The sequence below is a fragment of the Heloderma suspectum genome, chromosome 6, assembly GCF_057233095.1.
Source record: "Heloderma suspectum isolate Gila_16-S chromosome 6, 16-S_ref, whole genome shotgun sequence".
Lineage (NCBI taxonomy): Eukaryota > Metazoa > Chordata > Lepidosauria > Squamata > Helodermatidae > Heloderma > Heloderma suspectum.
Window position 1 is genome coordinate 46,755,484 of NC_139463.1, and position 11,397 is coordinate 46,766,880.

The 11,397-nt window shown below is 45.9% G+C and overlaps 1 protein-coding gene across 2 annotated transcripts; it reads left to right on the top strand.

Annotated features, from left to right (window-relative positions):
• Positions 1–302: 302 nt before the first annotated feature.
• SFTPC (surfactant protein C) lies at positions 303–11,003 on the top strand. 2 transcript variants are annotated; one of them, XM_084804185.1, is made up of 5 exons: positions 303–415; positions 2,431–2,571; positions 3,196–3,336; positions 5,039–5,149; positions 7,244–11,003. In XM_084804185.1, exons 1-5 carry the CDS (start codon positions 365–367, stop codon positions 7,376–7,378), a joined length of 579 nt encoding a protein of 192 aa, XP_084660311.1. In that variant the 5' UTR covers positions 303–364; the 3' UTR covers positions 7,379–11,003. The 2 variants fall into 2 exon arrangements, with proteins under 2 accessions (XP_084660311.1, XP_084660310.1); XM_084804184.1 differs by having other exon boundaries at positions 303–457; positions 7,244–9,672.
• Positions 11,004–11,397: the final 394 nt, after the last annotated feature.

The following is an 11,397-nucleotide window of genomic DNA, read 5'->3' on the forward strand; positions in this document are numbered from 1 at the left end:
GTCGTATGGCCCTTGAGCCTCTTGGGTTCAGAACAAGTTGACTGTGGCTTCCAGAAGAATGAGTGGCATTTTGTTCCCAAGAGACCCTTTTGCTCACGGACAAGCTTCCTTCCTCAGAGGCTCTTGATGGACATGAGCCCAAATAACACTTATCCAACACTTTGCTCTGAAAGGTTCACAAATAAAACCTGGCCGCCAGCCAGCAGGAGCTACAAAGAGGCCGGAGAACAACTGATGCGTCACCTGCAGTGCTTGAGCTCCAGGCCACCTGTATAAGTGTGGGCTCTCTCCTGCCGGAAGGCAGCCAGGGAGCAGGGAAGATCGCAGCAGACAGTGGAGCACTGGCAGAGAGACCAGGCACAAGATGGAGAAGAGTAGCAGCAGCAAAGACATTCTGATGCTTGAGGCGCCACCGGTGAGTCTCACATCTGCTGGGACAGATTTTTTGCTCCTGCAGGTATGGTTGGAACCTCTGGCGACTGGTTAACTATAGAGATAGAGACAATTAGGGACAGCCCATAACATTTTAGTGCCCGAGGTGAAAAAATTCTAATTACGCACCTGTTAACATAAGAACATAGGAACATAAGGAGAGCCCTGCAGGATCAGACCAAGGGTCCATCTAGTCCAGCATTCTGTTCACACAGTGGCCAACCAGCTGTCGACCAGAAACCCACAAGCAGGGCATGAGCGCACAGCACCCTCTCACCCATGTTCCCCAGCAACTGGTGTACCTAAACTCACTGCCTCTAGTACTGGAGGTAGCACATAGCCATCAAGACTAGTAGTCATTGATAGTCCAGGAATTTGTCCAACCCCCTTTTAAAGCCATCCAAATTGGTGGCCATCACTACGTCTAGTGGTAGTGAACTCAGCAGTTCAACTATGCACTGTGTGAAGAAGAACTTTCTTTTATCTGTCCGGAATCTCCCACCAATCAGCTTCATGGGATGACCCCAGTTCTAGCATTTTGAGAGAGGGAGAAAAATGTCTCCCTATCCACATTCTCTACACCAGGCATCATTTTGTAGACTTCTGTCATGTCTCCCCTGAACCGCCTTTCTTCCAAGCTAAACAATCCCAGCTGTTGTCACCTTTGCTCATAGGGGAGATGCTCCAGCCCCTTGATCATTTTAGAATCCTAGAATCATAGAATAGTAGGATTGGAAGGGGCCTACAAGACCATCGAGTCCAACCCCCGGCTCAATGCAGGAATCCAAGTCAGAGCATCCCTGACGGATGGCTGTGCAGCCTCATCTTGAAGGGCATCTTAGTTGCCCTTTTCTGCACCTTTTCCAGCTGTTCCATCGATTAACGTTCTCCTGTATAAACCGACCCGGTCTTTACGTTGTGAGTGGGAGGCCTTGCTTACCATACCACAGCCTACTGATGGCCACTTGGCCATGGCCCCCACCACGTGGAATGGTCTCTCCATGGAGATCAGGTGGGCTCCTAGTGTGGAGCGTTTCTGCTGACAATGAAAGATATATCGGTTTGCCCAGCCATTTCCCTGAGCGCCAGCCTTGCCAGTTACCCTTGCTTATGAGTATGTGTTGTCACTGTTGCATTGCTTTATGGATTTATTGTAATTTGTCATTACTTTACTTTATGAACCATTTTGATATTTAAAAAAATGAAAAGCAGTATATATATATTCTGAAAGAAATCAATAATACATGAGGAACCATCACTGGGAAGTTCTCCTCCACAGCTCCTAGGGGGCTTGTGCAGGAGACCGTCCCACTGGACGGTGCCCCATGAGTCAGATCAGCCTGTCTCTCACTCAGCTGCCTTTATCAGGGCCACAGTCTGCCACCCAAGATGTCATGTAAGTTGGCCGACGATTGATAAATAGGAGCTGTGGTTGAGTGAGGTGAAGTTGTCCTAAATCTCCAGTCTTCCCTCTCATGCATACATTGGGCATAAACACATGGGCTTGGGACATGGTCTGAGGGCACATGATCCAGCCAGCTTGCTGAAGCTAAGCAGGTCTGAGCCCGGTCAGTATCTGGATGAGAGACCACTTTGGAGCCCCATGTACTCTGCCTTGAGTTTCATGATGGGAGAAAGGCAGGATATAAATGTCTAATTAATTAATTGATTAATTACTTCATTAATGTTGCTTTCCTCAGTACCCTAGTTCTCATTGGACTTTGGACTGCAGGTGGGGCTACCATGAAGGAATGACTTCAGTACAAACAAAATCCTACACATAGAAAACTAGCCTGTAAGGGAGAAGACTTCTCACCTAGCCTTCTCCCTGACATGCTAGCTTTTTTATATGCTAGTAAGGACTTTGGTCGTACAGAGGAACATTCTTCCATCCTGTAAGGCCCCACCTGCAGTAGAGTATGAGGCTGTGCCTCTGCCCAACCGTTCTCTCCAGAGCAAAATGCACCCCTTCCCCACTGGTATTTTCTGGTTCTGCAGGATTACACAGCATCTCCCCGGCTCCCCGGACTCCCTTGCAAGAAGATCTTGATGGTGGTGGTGGTGGTGGTGGTGATCGTGGTGGTCGTTCTGGTGTTCGGGCTGTTGGGGCTGCATATCACAGAGAAGCACACTGAGAGGGTAAGGACAGCTCCTTCGGCGGGGCGGCTGTGGGTCACCTCAAAAAATGCCACAGCTAGTAATTCCTATACCAACCTTCCCCCACTTGGTGCCCTCCAGATGTGTTGGACTACAACTCCCAGAATCCCCCAGCCAGCTATACTATGCTGGCTGGGGGATTCTGGGAGTTGCAGTCCAACACCTCTGGAGGGCAACAGATGGGGGAAGGCTGGCTTACCCCCGGGGCAGGCTCCCCTTGGAACACTCATTGAAGACGGGCACCAGCCCGAATGAAGAATGTCTGTGCTGGAATTTCAGGGTACTGCTGCTGAAATCCAACCTCCTCACTGTTCAGATGCAGTGCTCCTGCCCAAAGCAGCTGTGCAAACAATAAAATAAAATGAATTGCAGATGTTCTACCCAAGAAGATGTAGCAACCAGCCATCCGAACCCACCACTGCTTATTTCGCAACGTTTCTTGGGTCATCAGTGCTCATTCAGGAATATCTTTCGTGATTAGCTGTACAGAAAATGGTTCTCTTCCCGCCTGGTGCCACACAGTAGCTTTCTCCTTACCTCCTGTTCTGATGATCCACAAGCATCCTCCCTTTGTTCTCACACCAAGGTCTTCTTTCACATGTCTAGGTCCTGCACATGACCATTCAACGTGTGCATGGGGAAGGGCCCCCACAGCACCTTTCCATGAGCAGAAAGGAGAGGCTGGCTACGTTTCATGTCAACACAGAGGTCAACTCTTCTGCCATGGTGGTGTATGACTACAGTAACGTAAGATATGCTCCAGTCGATTTACAGCTTCAGAAGGAGCATCCTCTGGGGTTCATGCTTCAAATGGCTTTTCCAAGTTTTATTTCCGTGGTTTGCAAGCCTTCTTTAGAATCATAACATTCTCAGTTCTCTTTTAGATTATGTTTCTGATCCTCATTGTTGCTGAGATGGTTTCTCATTGGTTTACACAGCACTTCTAAATTTGCAGGGGTATACAATTTCAAAGAGAAGCAAATCCAGGAGCAATCAGTTCCTTTTGTTTCAAGGAGAGGCTAGCTTTACAGAGTGAAGTTTATCCGGTCCTTGTGGCAATCATAAAGTCAAACCCATGCCAATGCCTAGAGTTGCCGGGGTTTTCAAAATCTAAACCAACCTGCCCCAGCCCAGTGCCCTCTAGAAGAGTTGGATCACAACTCCCATCATCCCCAGCCAACTGGCTGGAGTGACAGGAGTTGTAGTCCACCAGATCTGGATGGCTGATCTAAACATGCACACACAAAAATGGATAAACCCTTTTTTTAAAGGTGCAAAATAAACATGCCAGTGGCTTGAAAAAGAACCCTGAAAAATTCCTGGAAAAGAATCTGGATAAAGAACCTGCTTGATGCAGGGGGGGGGGGGGATCCATCCTGTAATGTGTTTGTTTATTATGTGTTTAATTTGCTCAGTGACAGATGTTCTCTGGCTGAATTACAAACAAAATAATAAAATACAATAGAAACAGTTACATAAATAAAATTCGATACAAAACAACAGGCAGCACAGGACAGGAATGAATGAATAAATAAATGTAAGGCAGGTACACTACTCATTAGCAACTTTTGGAGGAGTGGTTGTGTTAGTCTGTTTCAGATTAACTGCAAAGGGTCTTGTGGCACCTTAAAGAATGACAGATTTTGGTAAAAAGCCTTCATCAGATGTATCTGAGGAAGTTTAGTCTATCAAAGTTTATGCCATATACAAGCTTTTGTCTTTAAGGGGCTACAAGACTCTTAGTTGCTTATATGTCAGCGGCATAATGAGAGGCGGGTGGGAAGGAAACCCTGGTATAAAACCCCATCGAAATCCCACCTCGCCTTAGTCTCCTTGGCACAGCTGGGGTGCTCCAGACAGAGCGCTCCTTGTGCTACCCATCAAAAGATACTGTGCAGCTGTCCCATCCTTTCCCCTTTGACGGATTTTCTGTGGCAAGAAAAAAGATGGAAGAAGCAGTGGGGAAACGCAGGAGGGAGACAAGTGGAAGACAGTGATGTCTGGAGCCCACCTGCAAATTCTGGGAATGAGGCAAGGGGACTGCCTCATAAAAGCCTTGCTGGGAAGGTGAGACAGCAGCTGAGGGAGAAGCTAAAGGGACTTGGGGTGACAGGGTCAGTGGCCTGTGTGTGTGTGTGTGTGTGTGTGTGTGTGTGTGTGTGTGAGACAGACAGACAGACAGACAGACTGAGGTCTAGAGAACTTGGCATCATTGCCAGTGGAGGCTGGTGGCTCTGATGTCCATGGGCTGGTGAACCCGCTCCGGGTTTCAGCCAGAACTCTAAAGGAGCTATCCAAGGTGTGGATAGCTCCTTTAGAGATCTGACTGGTTCTGGCTGAAACCCAGAGCGGATTCACTGCCCCACTGACATCGGAGCCACCCGCCTCCACTGATCATTGCCCATTGACTGAGACTTACAAGGTAGCCCCGGACTCTGCTTTTGAACAGCTCCTGATTGGCTACAGATCCTGGCCAGGAGAGGCCTGCTACATCGCCAGGATGAACAAGGAGAACGTCCAAAGCCTGGATACTGTCGTGGGCGTCTTCCAGCGCATTCAGGTGAGGCAGGAAGAGGGCTGGACACGGAGGGATTGCTGTGATGGGGGGGCCCATCTGACTCTGCGTTCAGGGCCGGTGCACACAAGCAACAAACACATGGTAGAACTGTTTCTGGACTGTACCGCATCACAGTGCCATGGGTGGGAAACCACGTGATGGAATGCTCCTGCAGCAGAACAGCGACAAACTTTCCCCTCTCTATACATAGGGACCAAAAAGTAAGGACAAAACTAAAGGTTTGCTAAAGCACATATAATGGAGCTCTGCGTGCTAGCTTTCTCTACTCTCCTGTAAGCGCACACAGCCCCAGTTCAGATCAGGACCATGGCACTTCTGGGAGAGGAGGATTTAAGCCTCCCTCCACCTGTTTTTTTTCATGAAATCCTACCCTTCCCCTTGGGGGTGGGGTTTAAAAAAAGAAAAAAACCTCCATTGATTGCAGTGGAACCTTTTAAAAATTTACTTAGCCCCCACCCCAGCCACATTGCAGGGGTACTGATGGAATGTCATGGGGGGAAAACAGATGGAGGGAAGCTTAAATCCTCCTCTCCCAAAGTGCCATGGTCCCGATCTTAATCTGCTGCGTGTGCTTACAGGAGAGTAGAGAAAGCTAGCATGCATCTCTCCATTCTACGTGCTTTAACAAATGTTTAGTTTAGCCCACAGAGATAAGGTTATAGAGAGTCAACATGATAGGCAACTTAGGGTTGTATCCAATGTTAAAGTCCCATTAATTCCAATAGGTCTGCTCTAAGTAGGACAACCCCTGGGGGCCTCCAGATGTGTTGGACCACAACTCCCATTACCACTGTCCATTGACCATGCTGGCTGGGGCTTATGGGAATTGTCAAAAACTTCTCAATGGCACCAGCTTGCCTTCCCTTGGGTTAGTCTAGGGCTGAGAAGATTGGGGTTCAAATTCCAGCTGAAGCTCACTGGATGGCCTTGGACAAGTCAGTATTTCTTTTAAGAAAGTTTTATCCCACTTTCTTTTCCAAAAGAAACCAAAGTAGTTATCAATAAGAAAATTATAAAATCAATAATACATACTAATTTTTTTTTCTAAGAAATGAAAACAGCAGGCAGCTAAATAGCTAAGTAAAATATAGCAACAGAAACATAGCCAGTTGGGACAGGAGAGAGATCAGCTCAGCAAGTAAAAAGCCTGCTGGAATGGAAACTTCTGTCCCATCCAGTGGAAGACCAATGGAGCAGGAGCTACACCGGCCTCCCTGGGCAGGCGGCTCCAAAGCCTAGGGGCAGCCAAGCAGAAGGCCCTCTCTCATGTTCCCATCAGACAGGCCTCTCCTGCAGATCTTAACACCCTCAAAGTAGTTTCCTATTGGGAAAATGGTCCACTGTCTCTCAGCCTCACCTTCCTCACAGGGTTGCTGTGAGGATGAAGAGGGTGTGGGAAGAACCACGTAAACCGCTTCAAGCTTGGTGAAGAAAGGATGGAATAAGAATGTAATAAATAGATAAGGATAGGAATAGAGCTCTTCTGCCTAGTCTCTACTTCCCAGTCCTATGACACATGCACCCCAGCCTGCAGTTCAAAGTGGTATAGTCCAGCAACATTTGTACCATGTGATGTGCTGTGTTGTAAGGTTACTGGCCAGGTGGGGACCTTCTGCCCTTGCGTCCTGGCATCCGTTCTGGCTGTCACGAATTTACAGTCAGAACAGGGAGGTACGATGGCTCTGCTAAGTCTTGGTGGGGCAGCAGCAGCTTCCCAGGTGCCACCCTTACCCATTGTAGGGACCCTCCAGCTCCTTTGCGCCACTTGAAGCTGCACTCAGACCCCTGCGGGGGCTTTGGAAGAGGACCATGTCTGCTGCTGGCCATCTTTAGGTTTCCCTAAAGAACCTCTCTGCCCTGCAAGCAACTTCACAAAGCCTTCAGCTTCCAGATTCTGTAAGAGGTGCAGAGGCTTAACATCAGCCCAAATGAAAACATTCCTGAATGATGACCAGGCCCTAAGAACAAGCTCTGTGCCTGGGCAGTGGTGTGAAGGCGGTGCGCTTGGTTCAGCTTAGAGGACCAAGAAGATGCTTGCTTTACCTGGCAATGTACCTGCTGTTGTCCCTCTTGTAGCCCAAGCCTCTCGTGCCAGCCCACAGATGGAGCAAGGCGGAAGTGGAGGGGCTCTCTGCGCCACTGGCTGACCGTTCCACCCTGGGCATCACAGTTAACATCCTCTGCAGCAGCGTTCCCATCTACTGGGTTTAGAGGACTGCTGGGTGGCAAGCATGCCTGACAGGCGAAGGCTGAGAACCAGGCCAAACATACACTCCAGCTACAACAACAGAACTTCCTGCAACACTTATCCTAACCAGGAGAGAGATTCTTGGATGACCCATGGGGAGCCTCGCCCCTTATCCACACGCGCGCACACACACACAGAGTTCTCCATACAGCGCTCAGGTCTTTTGCCAGTGCCCTGGCGTCTGGTTACAAATGAAATCCTCAGCCAGGTGTCACGTCCCTCCTAGCATAGAGGAGCCCACATGGATCCATGTGATGTATCCATTGCTAGACTATACCATTTCATGGGGAATGGGGCATTTCATAGCTCAGTGGTAGAGCCCCTGCCTTGCACACAGAAAGTCCCAGATTCAATCCCCAGCATCTCCAGATAAGGACTGGGAAAGACTGGAGAGCCGCTGCCGGGGAGTGAACAATACTGAGCTAGAGGAGCAATGATCTGACGTGGCATAAGGCAACTTCCTATGTTCAGAGTGCAGGTGGGAGGCTGATCCTTTGAATGCTCCCCTATACATGGACAAAACTAGTGTATGAAGGCTCTGTATGCCAGCCTTGTATATGCAGGATGTTAGTCCTGTGTGCAGGTGTTGTTTATATGGAGTGCATTTGAACTTTAAGTTGCTTGTCTGTGATCTGAAGTGGTATAGTCCCAGCAACAGTTACATCATCTGAGGTTGCTGATCATACAGGTCGGCTCTAAACAATGAGGAGTTCAAGGCAATGGAAGAAAACACATTTGATTTACTAACTCTTCCTAATCTATTTGTATAGATATTAAAGGATTCTCCTTCAAATTCATTAGCAGATGATATCTATCAGACACACCTTTTAATCATATACTTTGTACTGATCTGCTGTCCTATGCTGATTATGTTGTGTGTTTTTAACATTGTTAACTCTATAATAAATTATATGTGGAAAGGCAAAACATGTGTGAGTAGGAAAAACATGTCGCCATAATGCCATGAAACACCTGACCATGAGGCTGCTGTAAGTGAACTCTGGACCGGAGGGCAGCCCAGGTGAGTGAATCTCCCTTGCCTCTCGCTCAGTTACAGCATCATTGTTGAGATCTATCCAGCCATTTCTGAAGCTGATGCACGAACATCCCAGAGGCCGATGTCTGTTGACATCTTCTCTACACTGTGTCTTATGAGGAAAGCTAATAAAGGAACTTCACACTGATCCATTTGGGAATCCTGTGAGTTTTAGACCAGAACCTACAGTGATCCATGGTCTGTCTGTGGTGTACAAACAGAAACAGAGAGTGATTTGCCCGGTCCAGAGGAAATTAAATGTGCTTTGGACCCACTGAGACAAATGGGACCGAAGCACATACTTCTTGCTGCCTCTTCTTTCTCTTTTTCTTTTTTCTTTAAACTGTCTCTAGATGGCACCTCATTGGTTTAGGTCCATGGCTTTCAAACTCTTCCAAGGAGTCCTGGGGTCCCTTGGTTCCTCAGTGAGAGGAAGGGCTGTAGCTCAGTGGTAGAGCACATGCATTTGTTACTGATATGGGCTTTGCTATTTTCAAACTATAATTCAAATACTTAGAAACCTTTGGCTGCCAGTTAACTACACATAGTTGATCAATACACTTCAAATAAAGCATACAACAAAAATTGTTTTAGGTGGATTCAATTTTGGTTTTGATCCATTTTTCATTTTATTAGAAATATACTTTCAGCAAGAATACAAAATGTAGCCGGATATTTAATATGATATTGCAGGTTAATTTGCTTTGCCAAACTTCTTGCCTTGGTGAATTGCCTTCTTCTGTCAGCGATTTCTTTAGTATAATCATGAAAGAGCATATTCTTGTCATTTGCTGGTCCCCGCTGGATCTCACCTCATTCTCTTGCCAGACGCCTAAGGTAATTTTTTGTGGAGACTCGAGAAAATTGAACAATAACAGTCCCAAAAGTCCCTTTAGTGCCACATATTGAACCAGGAACACGATATGCATGCTCAATATCAAGTACAAAAATCAGATGGTAAAGCAAATAGCTCATGCAAAAGTTTATCCATAAATTCAGCCAAACCTGTATCAGTAGCCACATCTTTAATACTAAGGATACGTAGATTCGCTCTGCATGTGCAGGCCTCCAGTTGAGAGATTTGGGCAGACGAAACATTGTGAGACACTTTCATGGCCGTTTCATGCACAGTAACCTGATCTTCAAGAACATTAACCTTCATTTCCATCTTTTGAAAAGAGATATTAATTAAATCCGCAGACCCCTGGAGGGCAGTAATTGAGTCCTGAATTCTTTCAAGTTTCTTTGACTGCTCTGGTAGCTGAGAAGACATAGTTTTTATCAAAGCAAGCAACTCCTCTTCATCTTCGGCATTTCTAGAAACCTCCGCCGAGGGAGCAGTTGTGGGGGTAGATGGTGTTTTCAAGCCTTTCCTTTTGTCCTTTGGTACTGCCATCCTCCACTTTCCAAAGCACAACAAGCAAGTATAATTGTAGAAACAAAACAAAAAACCCCAAACATTTACGCAGATTTAATTCCAGGTCCTCAGCTATTGCTGGTAGTTTAAATTCAGAAATGCTATTTGGAGCTGTTTGTCCTTGTGTCTCTTAATTGCTTAGGAGTTTCAAACAGTGTTCAGTAGATGACACTCCGGCATCTATTCTTAGATTTCAGCCCCTCTGTTTCTTCACAGAAGCAGCTGTTCTTCCAAGATTTCATCTGGATGGTACTGTAAGCTTCCCCTTTTAATTCCAGGGGAAGATAAAAAGGTTTCCCAACCTTTTCCCAGCTGTTTGAGATAAGCAACCCGCGGCACTCACTGCCGGATGCCATGGCTCCAACCGGATATCTCAAAACATAATGTGCATAAAATGACATAAAAACATTTTTTGTTGTTCTAGTCCTAATAGCTTAAAAAGAAGAGATCTCAGTCTAAGTACCAAGTTCCCCATTCCTTACTAAATAGGCTATTCAGCTGACAAGTACACAGCTCCCACATACTAAAATATTTATACCTTTTTGTGTAGAAATTACCTCATAGCTAATATTATCTACTGTCCCATAAATTAGGGCTCACAGTCTCAATTATCTCATTGATATTAAACATCCCTAAAAAATTAGAACATACAAAAAAGGTTTACGCATACACCTTTCAGGCTAGATATAATAAACTTTGAATTATACTTTGAGAAGATAACTCCTTACTCAATATTTGCCAATTAAACTTAAGTCTATAATTTTTTCTAGACATCTGTATATGTACAGTATCTGTATGTATCTTTTTGATGTGTATACTTTACACAATATTTTTTGCTCATTAATTGATAAGCGAAAACTTGAAGTATACTTTTGACCTGGAATAATACAGTCTTACACCTGTACATTACTCAAATAACTCTTTTGCCAAAGTGATGGGGCTTTAAATCAGCATTTCTTCTTTGGATACCATCCAGAGGCAACTTGACCGTTATTTTTTATGCCAGCTACCCAGAATTCATTGTAAATCTGCTTGTGAACTTGTATCTTCCCTTTATTACCATTACTACTTTTTACTAATTTACATTTTTTTAATTCTTAATTATTTATCATTAAACATTTAGCATTTGCATTTCATAATAAGACAACCTATACTATTTTAAGAGAGGTGGGTTAGCATTTTCTCAATAGTCTTCCCAGCAAATCCAATGAAGTAAAATCAGCTATTTCCTAAAAAATCCAGGACACTTTGCATGCAGAAGGTCTCAGGTTTGATTCCTGGCATCTCCAGGGCCTCATCTACACCCAGCTTTGACTCCAGGGCATGTGCGAGTCGAGGTCCCTCATGACAGATGACGCAGCCACGACTTCGTAGCCATCCGTGGTTTTCTCCCAGAAAATGTGGCATTCCAAGGAGTCGTTTTACAGCGATTTTTTGGGTTTGCTGCGGGTTCCCCCGCAGTTGCAGGCCATCTGTTCCTTCCCTGAACTGATTTTGCATTTTGCGATGGGCATGTTGTAGTGTGCGTA

Coding starts and splice junctions, on each gene's coding strand:
- SFTPC (XM_084804184.1), top strand. CDS start 365: ATGGAGAAGAGTAGCAGCAGCAAAGACATTCTGATGCTTGAGGCGCCA. Junction 2,572..3,195: donor CAGAGAAGCACACTGAGAGG/GTAAGGACAGCT, acceptor TCACATGTCTAG/GTCCTGCACATGACCATTCA. Junction 3,337..5,038: donor TGGTGTATGACTACAGTAAC/GTAAGATATGCT, acceptor GCTTTTGAACAG/CTCCTGATTGGCTACAGATC.